This window comes from Anolis carolinensis, unplaced genomic scaffold (genome assembly GCF_035594765.1).
Source record: "Anolis carolinensis isolate JA03-04 unplaced genomic scaffold, rAnoCar3.1.pri scaffold_7, whole genome shotgun sequence".
In the NCBI taxonomy this organism is placed as follows: Eukaryota; Metazoa; Chordata; class Lepidosauria; order Squamata; family Dactyloidae; genus Anolis; species Anolis carolinensis.
Genome location: NW_026943818.1, coordinates 6410492 through 6431908, shown reverse-complemented (window position 1 = coordinate 6431908; position 21417 = coordinate 6410492). Strand labels below are relative to the sequence as shown.

The window sequence follows — 21417 nt, the reverse complement described above, 5'->3', positions numbered from 1 at the left end:
ATAATAATAATAAGATCAGAGTGAAATAATAAATGTATTAATAATAATAAAAAATAGAGTGAAATAATAAATGTATTAATAATAATAAAAATAGAGTGAAATAAATGTAATAGCAGCAACAATAATAGAGAAAAATAATAAATATAATAATACCTATAATAATAGGGGAAAATAATAAATGTATCATATATTCTCGAGTATAAGCTGACCCATATATAAGCCAACCAGGACCCTCACCCGAGTATAAGCTGAGGGAGCCTTTTTCAGTCTTTAAAAAAGGGCTGAAAACTAGGCATATACTCGAGTATATACAGTATCTTGGACAACTTCTTTAAAGTTCACACCAAAAATCACCTTCTTCTGCTGCCAGATGTTGGAAGACAACTTCAGCATCTAAAATGACATTTGAACCCCTAAATACATATCCTGGTTTCTCTGATAAAAAAGACAGCCAGGTTAGCTATTCTAAAGTAGAAAATAAGTCGTACCTCAAAAAACAAACAAACAAACATATTCCATATAAGAAGAAGAGAGTCAATTGAAGAGCTGTTGTGAAGGAAAGCGAAACACCGCAAGGGGAAGAACCGACAAGTCCTGGAATTCTGAGAAATTGGGCTCTGCATTTCGTTCGCGGCAGATAAGGATCTGCCTGGTTTGATGTGTTTTCGGTGATGCCGACAATTTCCACTGTGTCATTTCCACTCGTATGGGGAAGGTAAAGGTTTTCCCCTGACATTGAGTCCAGTGGGTTGGTGCTCATCTCCATTTCTAAGCCGAAGAGCCGGCGTTGTCCGTAGACACCTCCAAGATCATGACTGCATGGAGCGCCATTACCTTCCCACTGGAGCAGTACCTATTGATCTACTCAACCTATTGGAGGGGTTTCAGGGGACTGACTCACCATTGTGGAAGTTGTAGTTTACCCTACAGCCAGAGAGCACACTCAACCCCACCTATAATGCATCTAGATCAAATTTGTCCAACATAACAAACTGTAAGTGTTGGGGAAGTAAAGGAGAGAATTCCAGGAGAGCAATAAAACAAGCCTTTTATTGTTATCACAGAACAGCTGTAGGCACCCATTTCAATGGGTCCCGTACCATGCAAATGGCCATCGCAACATGTGCACAGTTAACAAAGATTATATACCGCATATACTCGAAGATAAGCCGAGTTTTTCAGCCCTTATTTATGAGCTGAAAAAGCATCCTCCCGGCTTATATTCGGGTCAAGGTCAAGCCAGCAGCAGAGCCTGGAGGCCACAGGATGTTTTCTTTTCCAAAACCTCCCTCCTCTGCTTCTCCTCCCAGGCTGGTTATCTTATATTTTTTTGAGAGAGAGACAGAGAAGAAGCGAATGTTTTCAAAAGCGAAAGGAGAGTGTGAGAGAAACCCTTGCAAGCCAGATTGCATGGGCAGAAGGGGAAGAAAAAAAGATATTCTTGCAAATTTGCATGATTCATTACTATTACTACTACTACTACTACTACTACTACTACTATTGCAAGAACATCTGAGTCCAAAGGGAGGGAAGGAGGGAAAAGAGAGCAACAGAAGGTGTGGATTTCTTTTTATTCCTAAGGAAACAAAAATGAGGTGGGCTTTTTTGGGAGGGGGAGAGAAGTTTTAAAAAGCCTTTTCTGGCTACTTTAGAGTTTGAAAAAGGGAGAAAGAAAAGAGGACAAAGTTGTTTTTAAGGGGACTTTGCTTGCATTTCTTCCTTGGGTCAATGCATGCCCCAAAGCTTCTAAATATTTATATAGATGTTTCCCCTACAAATACATTCATATATGAATTTTCCCCTCATATGTTTACTGGTCTTTGCAAATCCTATGTAAATATAGATAACTAGAGATTTCCATGTACCTGTATATGTGTTCCTATATGTATACATTAATTTTATATATGAATTTTATATGAATTTTACCCTCACATGTTTGCAAGTGCAGAGCGAAAATGCGTGTGCACACACACACACACACACACACAAATGTCTAGATAGATATAAACATTGATAAATAGGGCTTGCAAATATTGCAGGAGGAAAATGCACATAGAGAGAGGATTTGCAAAGGTTTCAGGGGGAAATACACATGTAAAATTAGTATATATCATGATAGATCTGTATCTAGCTCTGCATTGATTATATAGGCATTGAATGTTTGCCTGTTACTATGTTGGAAGCCGGCCTGAGTCCCCGGGGGAGAGAGATAGGGCAGGGCGCAAATGAAGCTGTTGATTATTATTATTATTATTATAAAGTTATTGTTGCTTTTCCACTTATAGAGTTAGTTTACTGTTTTTCTTTGAAATACAGTAAATATTCAAAACATTTAACCCACTGATGCCTCAATTAATCTAATTTTATTTTTGAAATTTGCCAGTAGCTGCTGCATTTCCCACCCTCGGCTTATACTCGAGTCAATACATTTTCCCAGTTTTTTGTGGTAAAATTAGGTGCCTCGGCTTATATTCGGGTCGGCTTATACTCGAGTATATACGGTACCTTTGGCTTATCTAAAATTGACCAATGGCTGAGGGTCTTCCTCACCTTCCACACCTACTTTGGCACAAGTGATACCAATGACCTCACTTGTTTACTCTGAGCTTTCTTCTCTCCTTGGAACTTTCTGGAGAAAGGCACCAGCTCACAGGAAGGGAAGGGCATATGCAAAGGCAAAACTATATAGGCAAAAGTTTACTATTTTCTGGCTTATGGTCCCTTCATAAGTACTGATGGAGTTTCTTGGGGTTAACCTGGCATGATGTGAGTTATAGTTCATTCACAACCTTATGCATTTGGTAAAATTAAAACATTGACTTTTCCAAATAACCTGGACAATGCCGGGTACCCATACTAGTAAGGAATAAATGCTGTATCAAGTTATTTTAGTTTGTTGCTGTTGTGTCTTTGAAAATGTGTCTCTCCAAATAGATTTCCACGGCTGAGTGGGGACTCAAACCTTGGTGTCCCGTCATAGTTCAGTGTTGAAACCATTAATCCATAGTGGCTCTTTAGCTATACATGATGAGATTATTATTATTATTATTATTATTATTATTATTATTATTATTATTATTATTTTATTGTATGACACAGCAAACAAGATAGATATGCTGGATTTCATATCACAAAATCACAAGTCAAACACTTCCCAAGCGTCTAGGACTGTGTGATGTATTTTCGGATGATGCGCGCAGATCCCACTAGGGTGGCCTTTTGTAGTTGGCAGATCGTAATTTTGTCAATGTCTATTGTTTCCAAATGCCGACTGAGATCTTTTGGCACGGCACCCAATGTACCGATCACCACCGGGACCACCTGCACTGGTTTCTGCCAGAGTCTTTGAAGTTCAATCTTGAGGTCCTGATAGCGGCTGAGTTTTTCCTGTTGTTTTTCGTCAATGCGACTTTCACCTGGGATGGCGAAATCAATGATCTTTTTCTTTTCCACAACTGTGATGTCTGGTGTGTTGTGTTCCAGAACTTTGTCAGTCTGGATTCGGAAGTCCCACAGTATCTTTGCGTGCTCATTTTCCAATACTTTTGCAGGTTTGTGATCCCACCAGTTCTTTACTGCTTGAGGCATAAGTTCCAATGAATCATTTGAGCCACATAGTTGTGCCTCTGTTTGTAGTCTGTCTGTGCAATTTTCTTATAGCAGCTGAGGATATGATCAATGATTTCGTCGGTTTCCTTGCATAGTCTGCATTTTGGGTCATCAGCTGATTTTTCGATCTTGGCCTGAATTGCCTTTGTTCTGATGGCTTGCTCCTGGGCTGCAAGGATCAGGCCTTCTGTCTCCTTCTTCAGAGTCCCATTCGTGAGCCAGAGCCAGGTCTTCTCCTTATCAGCTTTTCCTTCAATTTTGTCAAGGAACTTTCCATGCAATGTTTTGTTGTGCCAGCTGTCAGCTCTAGTTTGTAGTGCAGTTTTCTTGTACTGATTCTTTGTCTGCTGTGTTTTGAGGAGTTTCTGATTTTTGACTTCAATCAAAGCAGGTTCTTCACTTTGCTTTACATATTCTGCCAGGGCATGTTTTTCTTCTTTGACTGCTTGTTTTACTTGTAAGAGTCCTCTGCCCCCTGATCTTCTAGGCAGATATAGCCGGTCAACATCACTGCGAGGGTGCAGTGAATGATGAATGGTCATGAGTTTTCTTGTTTTTCTGTCCAAATTGTCCAGTTCCACCAGTGTCCAGTTTATAATGCCAGCAGTGTATCTTATGCCAGCAGTTTATGGCCTTGATGGTGTTGCCTCCATTGAGCTTGCTTTTGAGAATTTTTCTGACCCTTTGTGTGTATTCTTTGCTGACCACAGTTTTCACATGTTCATGCTTGATGTTGTCCAGCTGTAATATGCCCAGATATTTATAGGCCTCTGGCTGGTGACACTTTATTGTTTGGCCATTAGGCATATTTATGCCCTCACTTTCAATGACTTTTCCCTTCTTCAATGCCACTGTCGAACATTTGTCCAACCCAAACTCCATGCTGATATCAGTGCTAATAATAATAATAATAATAATAATAATAATAATAATAATAAGTCACCATTCCTGACTAATGGTGAATTGAAACACAGTGAGATCCAGAATCCAAGCCAAATGACGCAAAAACTGATGAATATTCTCAATTTGTTCCAGCTGCCCACCACTCCGCCCGCCTGACTGTTTACTCTCTTAGGCAAGTTGCTTACTGTAAAAGCATAGGAAACCTTGCTTTCATCTTTTGACAAAATTTCCGAGGAAAGAACCATCACGAAACAATGAGAAATGTATTGGGTGCCCTCAACCCATCTGATTTGTTCCCTCCAAAAAGCGGAGCAAAGAAAGTGTTTGATGTGGTTGTTGCAGCAGAGGCAGGCTCTCTGTTCAGACTAATTTTAGTAGCATTCTCTCTTCTCAGTCCCATCCTGAAAGTTCTACAGCCTTGTTCTGGTTTCCGGGCTGTCTGGCCATGTTCCAGAAGCATTCTCTCCTGACGTTTCACCCACAACTGTGGCAGCCATCCTCAGAGGTTGTGAGGTGTGTTGGAAACTAGGCAAGTGGGGTTTATATACCCGTGGAATAATGTCCAGGGTGGGAGAAAAATTCTTGTCTGTAGGAGGCAAGTGTGAATGTTGCAATTCGTCATCTTGATTAGCCTTGTATCTTCAAAGCCTGGCTGCTTCCTGCCTGGGGAATCCTTTGTTGGGAGGTGTTAGCTGGCTCCGATTGTTTGTTGGTCTACCATCTCCCAACAAAGGATTCCCCCAGGCAGGAAGCAGCCAGACTTGTTTGTTGGAACCAATTACTCTGATTTTATCTGCTTACTCTGCTTACTCTGATTTTATCTGCTTGGATTTTAATGTATTGTCCATATTTTATTTTGTGTATCGTTGGAATGTTTTAAGTTTCTGTCAAATATGTTGTGTCGTTGTTTCGGGCTTGTCCCTGTTGTGAGCCGCCCCGAGTCCCTCCGGGGAGATGGGGCGGGATATAAAAATAAAGTTTATTATTATTTTTATTATAATTAAGGAAGTGTGAATATTGCAATTGCCCAACTTGATGAGCATTGAATGGCCTTGTAGCTTCAAAGCCTGGCTGCTTCCTGCCTGGGGGGGAATCCTTTGTCGGGAGGTGTTAGACCAACAAACAATTGGAGCCAGCTAACACCTCCCAACAAAGGATTCCCCAGGCAGGAAGCAGCCAGGCTTTGAAGCTACAAGATGACCAATTGCAACATTCGCACTTGCCTCCAACAGACAAGAGTTCTTTCTCTCATCCTGGACATTATTCCACACTTGCCTTGTTTCCAATACACCTCACAACCTCTGAGGATGCCTGTCACAGATCTGGGTGAAACGTTAGGAGAGAATGCTTCTGGAGCATGGCCAGACAGCCCGGAAAACTCACAGCAACCCATGAAAGCTTTCAACAACACATTACTGAGGTCTAGTTTTAATAAGTAACTTTGAAAGCATCTGGTATCAAATATTACAAGGTTTTGGCTCACCAAGGTGGAGCTTGTCTGCCCTCTGCTGTTAGAAAGGAAGATGTATTTTTTGAAGAAATAAATTATTTTTAGTATAGTAAAGGTTTTCCTTTGACATTAAGTCCAGAGTGTCCGATTCCATCTCCATTTCTAAGCTGAAGAGCCGGCGTTGTCCATAGACACCTCCAAGGTCATGTGCCACTGGCACGACTGTTTGATTGCCGTTACCTTCCTGCCGGAGCAGTACCTATCGATCTACTCACATTTACATGTTTTTGAACTGCGAGGTCGGCAGAAGCTGGAGCTAATAGCGGGAGCTCACCCCGCTCCCCGGATTCGAATCTGGAAACCTTTCGGTCAGCAAATTCAGCAGTTCAGCGGTTTAACACGCTGCACCACTGGGGGCTCCTGTACATTAGTACTGTATATATAGGCACAAAGATGCATGTAATGCAATACAACACAGAAAAAAAGCTGGACGTCTCCATAAAAGTAAAATTGTGCTTTTATTCAATTCTGCTTCTTTAAAAACATTTACAATCAGACACTGCCCTGTTGTCTTTTGGAAAGCATGGGTTTTTCTCTTTCTTGACCAAATTTTAGCTTATTACTGTCAACCTTATTATTTCCCCATTATATTAATAATATTAATTTTGGGCAGAAAAATGTGGAAACGGGATGGCTTGTCTTCGTGCCCGCTTTTTCCGCCATATATACGCATATATGGTTGGAAAGGAAGAACAAAAAATAAACATAGAGATGACCAGCTCAAGCTGAAGTATGGCTAACAATGCTGATGAGAAAGTGACATGTTTCTGAACGGGAAAAAGATAAGCAAAGTTTGTTTTCCACATCACTGCTCTTAAAGAGCCCTTGCCCAAAGATTTATATCAGTGATTCCCAAAGTGGGTGCTACCTATTAGGACACGGGGGCGGGGCCAGGGGAAGGGCGGGGCCTCTTCCTAAGTGCCAGAGACAGGGCTGAGTCCCTGAGGCACCTGCTAGGACACAGGGGGCGGAGCTAGAGGAGCGGGCGTGGCTTCTTCCCAAGAGCCCAAGACAGGGCTGAGCATCTATACCTCTCCTGAGAGGCCTTTTAGGACTAAAGGGCGGGGCTAGGGATGGGGGCGGGGTCTCCTTCCAATTGCCTGAGACAGGGCTGAGCATCTATACCTCTCCTGAGAGGACTTTTAGGACTAAAGGGCGGGGCTGGGGCGTGGGCGGGGCCTCTTCCCAAAAGTCTCTGTAGACCTCCCCTGAGGTGCTTGTTAGAACATGGGGCAGGGTATAGAGGCCACGCCCCCTCCTTTAGTCCCGCCCCCTGTGTCTTGGCAGGCACCGCAGGACAGGGATAGAAGCTCAGCCCTACCTCAGAGCTCATAACTCCGCCCATCCCAGTCCTGGCTGCCCATTTGTGGCCCCTCCCACCTCCTCCTCGCAGCCCTGCATCTTGGACTAGGGGAGAGGCTCAGCCCCGCCCCCTTGAGAAGAAGCCACGCCCACCCCTCTAAGCCACGCCCCCTTTCCAGCGAGCACTGAGCCATATTTTGTCTGGAAAGGGGGCGGCAGGCCAAATAAGTTTGGGAACCACTGATTTATATCGACCAGGGGCGGCTGAAGCTATAAGCAACTGCGGGTGGCGCAACATCCGCTAGGGCCGTTGTTGAGGTGCCAGGGCCAGCCATCCTGATTCATCTGGGGGTGGGGCGGAAAAATACTGTTTGCTTACACTTGAAAATTACCTAGGGCCGGCCCTGATGTCGACCAAAGAGTTTCGGAGGGAGACATTATAGAAAATTGCCTCCCCAAATCTCCCTCTGGATCGTCATCTTTGGTGCCATTTATGTACAGAAGAAGGGTGCCCCATTGAGCATGCTATGGTTCGAAGAAGGCTTTCCCACCCACGATCCCTCCCTTATTTTAAAAAACACGGTCAAAGGAGCCAAGGTTAGGTTGAGCGGCACCAATGCTTTGGTAAAGGACCCATCCTCGCTGCTAATTTCCCTTCCCCAATAATCCGGGAAGAAACAAAACAAACTTTCTCCCCAGTTCAATTTTCATCTCTCTCTTGGACTCCGGAGCGTGGTCTATGCTCTTTTCCGCCTCCCTTCCAGGTTGCGGAAGCTGTAGGGCCTCAGTTTCATCTCGGCAAATTGGATGGAATATTCGTGGCCTTTCCAGTGGAACCAGTTGACGCCCTGCAAAGGACAAGCAAAGTTGGCGAATGAATTTAAATCTGCATGACAGAGATTGGGGAGGGATGCATTTGGATCATATTTCAATGAGAGCATATTCAACTTCCCACCATTTTGGTGGTTGTTGTATGTTTTTCGGGCTGTATCGCCATGTTCCAGAAGCACTCTCTCCTGATGTTTCACCCACATCTATGGCAGGCATCCTCAGAGGTTGTATGTCAGGATGTGCTCGTCTCAGCTATTCCCAACAAGCTGACCCGTTCACACCATGCCCGTTAATTGGAATGGGAGTACAGGAAGGGCCTTGCTCTGTCTGGGAATGGAATGTTAGCAGTTAGGCCTGGGCTGTGGCGCAGGCTGGTGAGCAACCAGCCAGCTGCAGCCAGCTGCAACAAATCACTCTGATCAAGAGGTCATGAGTTCGAGGCCAGTTTGGAGCCTATGTTTGTCTTGTCTTTGTTCTATGTTAAAGGCATTGAATATTTGCCTTATATGTGTAATGTGATCCGCCCTGAGTCCCCTTCGGGGTGAGAAGGGCGGAATATAAATACTGTAAACAAACAAATAAATAAATAAATAGGTGTAGTGTAGAAGGGGGGCCGTGGGGTGGTGGTTTTGATATACTAGTGTTTTGGCGGGATTTAGTCAGAAGTAGCTTCTTTTTCAACTTGGTAAGAAGGATCAATAAAGTGTTTCCAAGGATTTGCCTGTGTGAGCCTGTTTTGTATCCGAGAACTTCCAAGAACTGACATTGTGACAGCCAATTCATATACCTCACAACCTCCACACACTGCTGGAAGTTCTTACGGTGTCATAAATTAGTTAAATTAGCTGTCTTTCAAGCTGCTTAGGTCAACAGCGAGCTATGTTATTATTGGTTGGGAGCTCAATCCGACCCGGACTGGCTTCGAACTTGTGACCTCTCAGTCAGTAGTGATTTATTGCAACTGGTTACTAATCAGCTACGCCACAGCCCAGCCCTATTGTCATAGTTGGTCCTGAAAAGGTCAGCTAGTTAGTTAGTTTGTTTGGTCAGAAGAGAATACTTCTAGAACATGGCTGGAAAAACTCACAGCAACCCATTCAATAAACTTCTTACAAGAGCAAATAAATCAACAAGCCTTACCTGGCTGTGGCTGTTGTCCCCATATCTCCCCATCAGGTTGACCCGGTGGCAGTTTTTGTACCAGAAAGCTCCTTTGTACGATAGCGCGCAGTTTGTGATGGCCGAATCGTTGTCTTTGTCATAGGTCGAGAAGGACCTTCCATTATGGTACGTCATGGAATCACCTATATCATAGGAATGAGAACAAAATGCATACCTTAGATTATTTGTTTTCAAAGTAACGGTGCCAGTAGAAAGTGGAGAACCGGTTCAAATTGTTGAAAAAGAGATCGATTCTAAGAGGCAAGGTTGTCAATCTTCAGTGGTTTCAGAAGCAAGAAAATATACTTTAAATAGTTTTGGAGGAATATATAATATTCCTCCAAAATTATGCAGATTTGAAGGACTTTTCATGTTATGCGTTTCAGCTTCTAGACCAGTGATTCCCAAAGTGGGTGCTACTGCCCCCTGGTGGGCGCTGCAGCGATCCAGGGGGCGGTGATGGCACCTATTAGGACACAGGGGCGGGGCCAGGGGAGGGGTGTGGCTTCTTCCCAAGAGCCTGAGACAGGACTGAGAATCTATACCTCTCCTGAGATCCTTGTTAGGACACAGAGGGCGGAGCTAGGAAAGGGGGCGGGGCCTCCTTCCAAGAGCCAGAGACAGGGCTGAGCCTCTATATCTCTCCTGAGAGGCCTTTTAGGACTAAAGGGCAGGGCTGGGGTGGGGGCGGGGCCTCTTTCCAAGAGCACAAGACAGGGCTGAGCCTCTGTATACCTCCCCTGAGGTGCTTGTTAGAACACGGGGGCGGGGTATAGAGGTTCAGCCCCGTCAGGCACTTGGGAAGAGGCCCTGCCCCCTCCTCTAGCCCCACTTCTTGTGTCCTGGCAGGCACCGCAGGAAAGGGATAGAAGCTCAGCCCTGCCTCAGAGCTTGTAACTCCACCCATCCCAGTTCTGGCCGCCCATTTGTGGCCCCGCCCACCTCCCCCTCCCAGCCCTGCATCTTGGACCAGGGGAAAGGCTCAGTCCCGCCCTCTTGAGCAGGAGCCACGCCCACCCCTCTAAGCCACGCCCCCCTTTCCAGGGTGTGCTGAGTAATATTTTTTTCTGGAAAGTTGGCCAAATAGTTTGGGAACCACTGTTCTAGACAGACCAGGAGACCCACCTGCTGTGCCACTGTATCCATCAACTTTGAGCCGGTAGCGAGTCCTGGAATCTCCCACAGTGAACTTTTCATAGAGAGCATAGGCAGTCTCTCCGTGATCCCGCAGATCCACACGCAATTCGTACTGGGCTGCGGAAGTGATCTTGTGCAGCTTATCCAGACCTACAAGAAACAGAGTACGGTCAGAACACAAGAGGAGGTTTTCCCAGTCATCTTCTGGCATTCCAACTAGGATTTTGCTTCCGACAAAAGTTGTTGTTCACAGCCTCCAACATGGAGCATAGACTCCTATGATTAGTTGGCTTGAAATCCAGGTGTGTGAGGTATGATCTCATGGCTTCTTGGTTGGGCTTGGGCTTAAATTAAGTCATGTTTATTTAGTGTGTCTTAGCGCAAACAATGTAACCAAAAGGTTCAAGTTCCTGTCTAAGCTCTCAAGCTTCTTGTGTTTGTCTATGTTCCTGAAAGAGTTTTGCCTTCGGAAAAGTTCCTGCTTTCATGCTTATGGATTTACGCCTCTGATTGTGACTTCCTTGATTTCATGTACGTTGTCATTTTTGAAGTACAGTAGAGTCTCACTTATCCAACACTCGCTTATCCAACATTCTGGATTATCCAACGCATTTTTGTAGTCAATCTTTTCAATACATTGTGATTTTTTGGTGCTAAATTTGTAAATACAGTAATTACTACATAGCATGACTGCATATTGAACTACTTTTTCTGTCAACTGTGTTGTATAACATGATGTTTTGGTGCTTAATTTGTAAAATCATAACCTAATTTGATGTTTATTAGGCTTCTCCTTAATCTCGCTTTATTATCCAACATATTCGCTTATCCGACGTTCTGCCAGCCCGTTTATGTTGGATAACTGAGACTCTACTGTACTATTCTTTTTTTATATGGACTATTGCTATTGTATATCTCCTTTCTACTGCTCTTTTGGAAAAGGCCCTCCTTTGTACTTGTTTTTCTTAATAAATTGCTGTAGTTAGTACTACTGGATTGTGGTGTGGTGCTGGATGAAAGCTAGAATGCAACAAGATTCTCCCCAGAAAGGAAATGCATATAATGCAGTTAGAACTGCATTGAACTGCATCACATAATGTAGCTCAAACGGCACTACATGGCAGTGTAGATCCAACCTCTCTGTGCCAAATTGAGACAGTTGGAGAGTGCTGCCATTTTGGTTTATAGGAATGCAACTATAGTAATGGTGCTCTGCGAAAGTGTTGTAACTCAGTCGCTGCGGCCTGTACTACAGCAGGAGTTGGACTCTGATTCAGAGTTTGATTCAGATTTTGGGCCCATCCAGGACTTGGAGCAAAGCCCAATGCCTCTGCAAGTGCCCGAAGTAGTGGAGCCAGAGACTCCGTTAATTGGCGAACATTCCGATCCTCAGTCAAGGTTGGCTTTGCCAGATGTTGTTGACGCAGGGGAGGATGATGCTTTTAATCGCAGAGAATCTTTTGCAAAGGAAAGGAGTCAAAGGGAGGGAGTGAGACGGAGTCGACGTTTGGCTCTGAGATGCACTAATGACTAACTTTCCCATGTGAAATTCTGCGCGTCCCAAATCTCATTGACTTGTAGCCTTGAGTACTCCTTAAAGGTTCCTCTCTCCCTGCTCTGTTTGCGGTGTCAACTTTGATATTCCTGGAAGAAGAAGCTATGTTCCTGCCTCTTGCTCCTTGCCTTGTTCCCATGCCTGATTTCAGAATTTCCAGGCTGTGTTCGTGCTTCATGACTCCCGAGTATACCTTGCCTTGTTAACCTCGAATCCACAACTCCTTGGCAACTGCTTCCCTTGTGGATTACAGTGTCTTGTCCTTGTTCCTTGCAACTTCTGGCTGACCCAGTTTGGACAGTGTTACGGACTACTCCAACTTCTTGGCGAAACTATCGAGTTCCCTTTGTGGATTACAATATTGAAAGACTTTACTGTACTTGTGTTGAACAGTCACAGACTTTATACTATGGACTAATTCCTCTATTGACTTTTTATGCTATTTGCTTGCATATATATATATATATATATATATATATATATATATATATCCTATAATAAACTGCTTTGCTTATGAATCTGGCTCCAGTGTGGTTTTCAGGGTGCTCTCGCTACCTTGGGGTGTAACAGAAAGCCTTGATCATCGGAAAGTAACTGTAATGGCCACATTCTTTTTCCAACTGTGTGTAATGTATATTCTTTCCATCCCTCTCCTAATGCTCCATCCAGCATTTCATTGCAGCCACTTACCCATCCAGAATTCACCCTTGGGGTCACCAAAGCCAGCCTCATATGTCCTCCAGTTTCTGTAGAAATCCTCTGCTCCGTTCTGCCTTCTTAAAAACACCTGGCAACACAGAAAGGAACCGTTGGTATTAAAACAATGCAACCTACCTGCGGAGTAGAGTCTGTGCACAAGCCTAATCGACACCATTTCGCATCAACCACAGGTAAGAAAGACCATGAATCTGGAATCTGGTGAATGCAGTTTAAAAAATATAAAATAATAATACAAAAAACTAAAAATTGAACTAGTAAATAAATACTCACAATCCATCCTCCACCATCAGAAGTCATGTCACAGTAAACTTCTACTGGCTGAGACTGGTCACCATTTAAATAAATGGTGTAGAGGCCAGAGGTTGTCTCTCCATTCAGTAGAGCTTGGGAACAATCCCTGGGGTAAGGATACAGGAGCCCGGCTGCAGAGAAAGGAAGCAAACAAAGAATGAAAACTTGAATTCCACCATTGGTGACCAAAAAAACATATCTGGAATGCCTAGAAGCTTAGAAATGGGATATAATCTATTGCTAATCCCCTGCTTCTGTGTCACAACCTACCTCCTGTCTCTCCAGTTCTACAATATCCTGGCCAAAACTAACCAGCGACACTACTGTTGTATTGAAAAATATATATGGTTATGGCCATGCTCCAGTCCCCAAATGCCATATATGTATCATACTTGTGGTGAAGACCGCTTGGATGATCTTGCTTCTCAGGTTCAGGTTCAATGCCTGCAACTTCACAATGTACTGTGTGGATGGACTTAGGTCTGACAATCCGTAGGATGTGGATTCAGGTCCCAGGATCACCTCCTGCAGAGAGTATCAATAATGGAAGATCACTTTTGGTTGAAGGACCAAAGCTCTTACAGCTTTAAAATGTCTGCGTGTCCTTGGTTGAATGATTCATGGGCCTCTAGGAAAACAATTTAAATGATTTATGAGGACATCGCTGGTCCTAATAGGAGCTACTCATGCCATCTCCCTGTGAGAAGGAGGAGACCGTTGGCTGAAAATGAATGTTTCATATGTTCTCAGTTCAAGCAGTGTGGCTAAAATGTCAGGTACATGCACTTTCATGTAATGTTTCCATCCATTGGATTAATAATGTATTTAGATGCATCCCTCCCACGGCAGAATAATGGGCATCACGATATAAAAGAAACGTGGGTGAAGAATATTAGTATAGTTCTGATATCTAATTGGAGGAACTGCAGTCTCTGTAGTGCTCTGGGCATTAGACTAGGACCAGAGACCATGGTTCAAACCCTTGTTTGGTCATGGAAATACACTACCATGGGAAGTCTCAATGTCTCAGTCTCAGAGGAAGACAGAGACCCAACTCCTTATTAACAAAGATTGCCAAGAAAGTCACACCTTAGGTCAGTGATTCTCAACCTGTGGGTCCTCAGGTGTTTTGGCCTACAACTCCCAGAAATCCCAGCCAGTTTACTCTGGGAGTTGAAGGCCAAAACATCTGGGGACCCATAGGTTGAGAACCACTGCCTTAGGGTCTCCATACGTCAGAAACAAGGCACAAATACAATAACAATACAGTGGACCATGTATTTCCCATTCTCCTGATTGACAGCAGTTGTTTAAGGTTTCAGAGAGGAACTGTATAGAATCATAGAGTTGGGAGAGACCACATGGACCATCTAGTCCAACCCCATGCCATGAAATGCAGATGGCCATCCAGCCTCTGTTTAAAAGCTTCCAAGGAAGGAGCTTCCACCAAGTTCCTTCTCCTAACTCAGTGGTCCTCAATCTGGGGTCCCCAGATGTTTTTGGCCTTCAACTCCCAGAAATCCCAGCCAGTTTACTCTGGGAGTTGAAGGCTAAAACATCTGGGGACACATAGGTTGAGAACCATTGCCTTAGGGTCTCCATAAGTCAGAAACAAGGCACTCAACACAATAACAATACAGTGGACCATGCATTTCCCATTCTACTGGTTGATAGCAGTTGTCTAGGGTTTCAGAGAGGAACTGTATAGTATTATAGAGTTGGAAGAGACCACATGGACCATCTAGTCCAACCCTATGCCATGAAAAGCAGATGGCTATCCAGCCTCTGTTTAAAAGCTTCCAAAGAAGGAGCTTCCACCAAATTCCTGCTCCTAACTCAGTGGTCCTCAATCTGGGGTTCCCAGATGTTTTTGACCTTCAACTCCCAGAAATCCATCCGGTTTACTCTGAGAGTTGAAGGCCAAAACATCTGTGGACCCATAGGTTGAGAACCATTGCCCTAGGGTCTCCATAAGTCAGAAACAAGGCACACAATATAATAACAATACAGTGGACCATGCATTTCCCATTCTACTGATTGACAGCAGTTGTCTAGGGTTTCAGAGAGGAATTGTATAGAATTATTGAGTTGGGAGAGACCACATGGACCATCTAGTCCAACCCCATGCCATGAAAAGCAGATGGCTATCCAGCCTCCATTTAAAAGCTTCCAAGGAAGGAGCTTCCACCAAGTTCCTTCTCCTAACTCAGTGGTCCTCAGCCTGGGGTCCTCAGATGGTTTTGGCCTTCAACTTCCAGAAATCCCAACAGTTGGTCAACTGACTAGGATTTCTGGGAGTTGTAGTCCAAAAGCATCTGGAGACCCCAGGTTGAGAACCACTGTCCTAACCCAACTTGAAAATGTTGAGGATTGAACATGGGGATACATGCACACAAAACAATGTCCTTGTCCTGTAGACTGTTGGATTGGATCCATTGCTTACCTTGAGCCTACCATCAATGGACTCATAGGTGAGGAGGTAGCCTGTGACTGGAGCACGGGGAGGCTTCCATTTCACCAGGGCTGTTTCGGACTGGACATCAGTGGTGGTCAGGTCCTTTGGAGCATCAAGAGCTGCCAAGAACACAAGAAAAGGTATAGGTAAATGCTTTTGATGCATATGCATTATAGTAACTACATAATAGATGTAAAGGGATAACCACATCCAAATCACACTTGTGACGTATCATATACATTTGCATTTAATAATTAGAAGAGATGCAAGATTTCAGTTAGGAAGAACTCGGAATGTGGGCTTCATTTTTGTAAAAAGCTTCCGCTGATTTCAAATTGTGCCAGAGGTCATTTAAGTTGGACCAACAATTCACAATGGGTCTGATTATGTTCTCTTTCTATTGAGATTTCTGAAAGAAGGATGGAACTAGATCTAGAGAAGATCCCATCCATGTTCTCCACTTCAACTAGATGCCTTATCTTGGAAGCTGAGCAGGGCCAGCCATGATTATACCTGGAGGGGGGGGCCCTGACCACCATACCTGTAGTAAACTTGGTGGAGATGATTCGACTTTTCTGTGAGTCCTTAATGGCGTAAATCCTGAGTGTGTACTCAGAGGCTGGACGGAGGTCAAAGAGATCATATTCCACAGTATTTCCAGAGACGCTCTGCGTCACTTCCGGTGCTAAACAAAAAAGGAGGAACAAATCAACATAAGGAAACATCTTAGGACCCTTCCACACAGCCATGTAATTCAGAAGGAAGAAAATTCCACAATATCTGGTTTGAACTGGGTTATCTGAGTCCATATATTCCAGTTCAAAGCAGATAATGTGGGATTTTATTCAGCTGTGTAGAAGGGACCTTAGACTCATCAGGTACATGTATTTAATGGCCACATTCTATGTGGTCCCTAGATTTGTGCTTGACAATAGAACGATGCAATATGAAAAGTTCTGCTTGACTTACCACCATCAGTAATGTAGGAAATCACATATTCATCTACTGCAGCTATTGCTGGTTGCCAGACAGCCAATGCTTCAGATTCGGTTATGTTTACAGCCTTTAGTCCTGAAGGGCTATCCAGAGCTAGAGAGATAGAAGACATAAATTAATATATTAGTCATTCACCTCTTCTTCACTGATCTTAAGAAAGCTATATGTGGGTCTCTGTTGTAACCCAGGCCTGGAAACCCCTATGAACACAGCACCACAAAAGAGGCCAACAAGGTATATTTAGTAAATCTTGATCAAGAATATCAAAACAAGGACGTATAAAGCTTCCAGAATACTTGAATGCAAAACGAAGGCTTGGCTTGAAATGAGAATTCAGGCTTAGCTTCTCCCTTGAACGCTACGTTGCCTGAACTAACTCTTAGGAAAACAACTTGCCCATTAATAGACAGCCATGAAGTCATTTTGCTTCCCATGAAATCTCTCCTCAATTTTCCCATGCAGACACTCCATCCAGAGTTTTCTGTTTTATGCTCTAATCCAGGGGTCCCCAAACTAAGGCCCGGGGGCCGGATGCGGCCTTCCAAGGTCATTGACCTGGTCCCTGTCCTAAACTTTAGACTTAGGGTTGACCTAAGTCTACCTGGTCTTTGGAGGTCTCTTTGCTTACCTATGGTCTTAGGAGACTGTCTAGATGGTCTTTGAAGGTCTCTTTTCTTAGCTACAGCCTTATGAGACTGTCTAGATCAGGGGTCCCCAAACTAAGGCCCGGGGGCTGGATGTGGCCCTCCAAGGTCATTTACCTGGCCCCCGCCCTCAGTTTTATAATATAATATTTTTATATCATTTTAAATAATATAATATATTGTATATACATATAATATTGATAATAATATTATAATGTTATACAATATAATACTAATAATAATACCATATAATAATATTAATTATATATTCTATATTACATATAATATTACTAATAATATTATAGTATAGTGGTATAGTCAATATAGTAATATATAATGCTAATATTGTGCTATGCTAATAATATAATATATTGTATGTACATATAATTTGTAAGCCACTCTGAGTCCCCTTTGGGGTGAGAAAGATTGTGATACAAATGTAGTAAATAAATGCAGTAAATAAATAAATAATAAGTAAATACATTTTAGACTTAGGCTTGCCCAAAGTCTGAAATAATTTGAAGTCACACAACAACAACAACAACAACAACAACAACAACAACAACCCTAATTAACTTGACTATCTCAGTGGCCAGAAACAGGACCACACTTCCCATTGAAATCCTGATAAATGTATGTTGGTTAAAATTATTTTTATTTTTAAATATTGTATTGTTCTTTCATTGTTGTTGTTGTTGTTTTTGCACTACAAATAAGACATGTGCAGTGTGCATCGGAATTTGTTTTTATTTTTATTTTTCAAATGATAATCCGGCCCCTCAACAGTCTGAAGGATTGTGGACTGGCCCTCGGCTTAAAAAGTTTGAGGATCCCTGGTCTAGATGGCTCTGGAGGTCACTTTCCATACCTATAGTCCTATGAGACTGTCTAGATGGCCTTTGAGGGCCCCTTCTCCTTACCTATGGTTTTATGAGATTGTCTAGATGGGTTTTGTGGCCCGCTTTCCTTACCTATGGTCTTATGAAACCATCTAGACCAGGGGTCCCCAAACTAAGGCCCGGGGGCCGGATGCGGCCCTCCGAGGTCATTTACCTGGCCCCCGCCCTCAGTTTTATAATATAATATATTGTACATACATATAATATTGATAATAATATTATAACGTAATACAATATAACACTAATAATAATACCATATAATAATATTATATTCTATATTACATATAATATTACTAATAATATTATAGTATAGTGGTATAGTTCAATATAGTAATATATAATGCTAATATTGTGCTATGCTAATAATATAATATATTGTATGCACATATAATTTGTAAGCTACTCTGAGTCCCCTTTGGGGTGAGAAAGGGTGTGATACAAATGTAGTAAATAAATGCAGTAAATAAATAAATAATAAGTAAATACATTTTAGACTTAGGCTTGCCCAAAGTCTGAAATAATTTGAAGGCACACAACAACAACAACAACAACAACAACAACAACAACAACAATCCTAATTAACTTGACTATCTCAGTGGCCAGAAAGAGGACCACACTTCCCATTGAAATCCCGATAAATGTATGTTGGTTAAAATTATTTTTATTTTTAAATATTGTATTGTTCTTTCATTGTTGTTGTTGTTGTTGTTGTTGTTTTTGCACTACAAATAAGACATGTGCAGTGTGCATCGGAATTTGTTTTTATTTATTTTTTTCAAATGATAATCTGGCCCCTCAACAGTCTGAAGGATTGTGGACCGGCCCTCGGCTTAAAAAGTTTGAGGACCCCTGATCTAGACAGTCTTTGAGGTCCCTTTCCTTATCTATGGTCTTCTGATGGCCTGATGAGATCATCTGGATGGCCTTTGAGGGTCCCTTTCTTCACCGATGGTCTTAGATGGTCTTTGGAGGTCTCTTTGTTTACCTATGGTCTTATGAGATTGTCCAAATCAGGGGTCCCCAAACAAAGCCCCGTGGGCCAGATGTGGCCCTCCAAGGTCCTTGACCTGGCATCTGTCCTAAACTTTAGACTTAGGGTTTACGTAAGTCTGAAATGACTTGAAGGCACACAACAACCACCACAATCCTCATTTTGGACGTTTTCATCCTTGTCTGGCCCCCCAGCAGTCTGAAGGACTGTGAATTGGCCCTCCACTTAAAAAGTTTGAGGACCCCTGCTCTAATCTGTAAATGAAGGCTTTCGATGATCTCCACAGCTTCAGGTGTTTGGCCCTGGGAACCTTCCAAATCACTTAGTTCTTCACCCAACTCCTTATCTAATGTTGCAGTTTCTGGCTCCTCTGTCTGACCTTGGAGTTTTGTACTTTCAGAGCCAGGTCTTCTTCAGAAAGAACCATCATTTCTCTGACTTGAATGTTCATCACTTTGTGCCCCAGGAAATCCCACAATTCTCTCTAAACTATCAGTGAACCCATCAGCCTCAGGTTCAGGCTGTATTACAACAATTTTTGGAAAACATTTTATTCGATCCACGTTATTAAAAATCTGGGATAAATATAAAAGGAAACTTTATTTTAAAACGCCGTTATGGATCTCCCTGCTAGAAGCGTGTCAAAGAAGGGAAATAGGAGGAGAAAATTGTCCAAGATACAATGATATATTGACTAGAGAGAATAGTTCCTACAACTTGAAAAGCCAGGAAGAGTTATACCAACAATTCAAAAACATAGGATGGCTTCAATACATGCAGTTAAGAGACTATTATAACAAAGACAAGAAATTAGGATTTGTGGAGAAAGAAACTTTCTGGGACAAGGTTATGAAATTGGAAAAGAAGACTATATCTAAAATTTATGCGAAATTACTAGAATGGGAAACAGAGACCGAATTAATTAAAGAGTGGATGATAAAATGGGCAAAAAATCTAGGGAATTTGATCAAATTGGAAGAATGGGAAAAAGTTGGAACACTAGGCTCAAATTTACTTATGCTATGGCTATGAAAGAAAATGGGATAAAAATATTTTATAGATGGTATTGGACACCCCAAAAAAATCTCAACATTTTGCAAAAAGACATCAAATAAATGTTGGAAATGTGGAGAACAAGTAGGGACCTCTTTTCACTGTTGGTGGACTTGTAAAAAAAGCCAAGGCTTATTGGAAAGAAATTCATTATAAAATTCAAAAGATGTTGCAAATTAGAATAGATCTGGACACAAAATATTTCCTCTTAGGGATGTTAAATATAGAAAAAGACAGAAATAAGGAAATTCTATTTAATTATCTCACTACCGCTGCAAGAATGACTTTTGCCAAATACTGGAAAGAGAAAGAAACGCCGGAAACAAGGTATTGGATAAATAAGATTTGGGAAATAATGAATATGGATAAGCTAACATATCTATTAAAAAAAACAACCAAGGCAGGCCAAAAAAAAAAAAAACAGACAGACTGGGAATTGGTTAAAAACTATTTGAAAGAAGAGGAATATAAGGTGATTATCAAACTAAAATGAGTTTGAGGAAAAGGTCTGCAAAGCAACTGAGTATGTAAATAATAGGCAATATGTAAAATAGAGACACTAGATAGAGATGGTTGAGAAAAAGAATGTAAAATTTCTTTTATGCAGAATACTGTGCAAAAGATGGAAGTCTTTTCCAACTATATCATGCTAAGTCTGTTAAAGGAGGATAATAGATACACATGTCCTCAGCAAGGCAGCATCCTCACCCTGAGATTCCTCCTCTGCTTCTTGAGGATCAACAAAGTGGGCCCAGCTCCTATGACTCTGGATATATACTTATTGAGCAATGGACAAAATAAATGCCTTGGTCATCTAACTCTGGCTGACTGACAACAGCTGACTATATGTCCTAACTTTCCACTGCGGAAAATAAATACTCACACAATCTCTGCTATTTCTTGGCTGTCCATAATGTGCTAAACTGAAGAGGAGACAAACACTTCTCCTAAGACACGGATAAGAGTTATAGTGTTGGAAGAAGAGGTCATTCCAGAGGTCCTTTTGAACGTTAAATGCATGTCGAAACAAAGCGAAATGGATTATATTTTGCAATGTTATGAGGGGACTACTGGCTTGGAGATCTAGAATGTGGTGTCATTCATCTTGCACAGCTGACATCTCACTTAGCTCTTCGTTCCAGCCATAAAAAACAACAACCCACAGCTGAATTTAGGATGGGAAAGACTGAACTGGAGGCAAAATAAAACATGCTTTTGGCAACGTTTTGTCAACCTCTGGGTGTCGAGAGGGCTCTTCTGTGGTTAAGCAAACGACGTTCATAAAACAGAATGTATCTTATAGATACTTCTGTACACAGGAGTCTGTGATATCTCCAAGTTCTCCCTGAGATGATCCTGC

At 42.3% G+C, this 21417-nt stretch overlaps 1 protein-coding gene across 5 annotated transcripts in view; it reads right to left on the bottom strand.

Annotated features, from left to right (window-relative positions):
* Positions 1-6461: 6461 nt before the first annotated feature.
* Positions 6462-21417, bottom strand: part of tnc (tenascin C) — an 85141-nt gene continuing 70185 nt past the window's right edge. For all 5 annotated transcript variants that reach the window (XM_062960743.1, XM_062960744.1, XM_062960745.1 and 2 more), the window contains 9 exons: positions 16444-16563; positions 16016-16159; positions 15463-15593; positions 13412-13544; positions 12999-13150; positions 12699-12795; positions 10442-10603; positions 9296-9459; positions 6462-8172 (listed from right to left, as the gene is read on the bottom strand). In XM_062960743.1, the coding sequence (XP_062816813.1) occupies positions 8062-8172; positions 9296-9459; positions 10442-10603; positions 12699-12795; positions 12999-13150; positions 13412-13544; positions 15463-15593; positions 16016-16159; positions 16444-16563 (1214 nt within the window). In that variant the 3' untranslated portion in view covers positions 6462-8061. The remainder of the gene's footprint in view (positions 8173-9295; positions 9460-10441; positions 10604-12698; positions 12796-12998; positions 13151-13411; positions 13545-15462; positions 15594-16015; positions 16160-16443; positions 16564-21417) is intronic.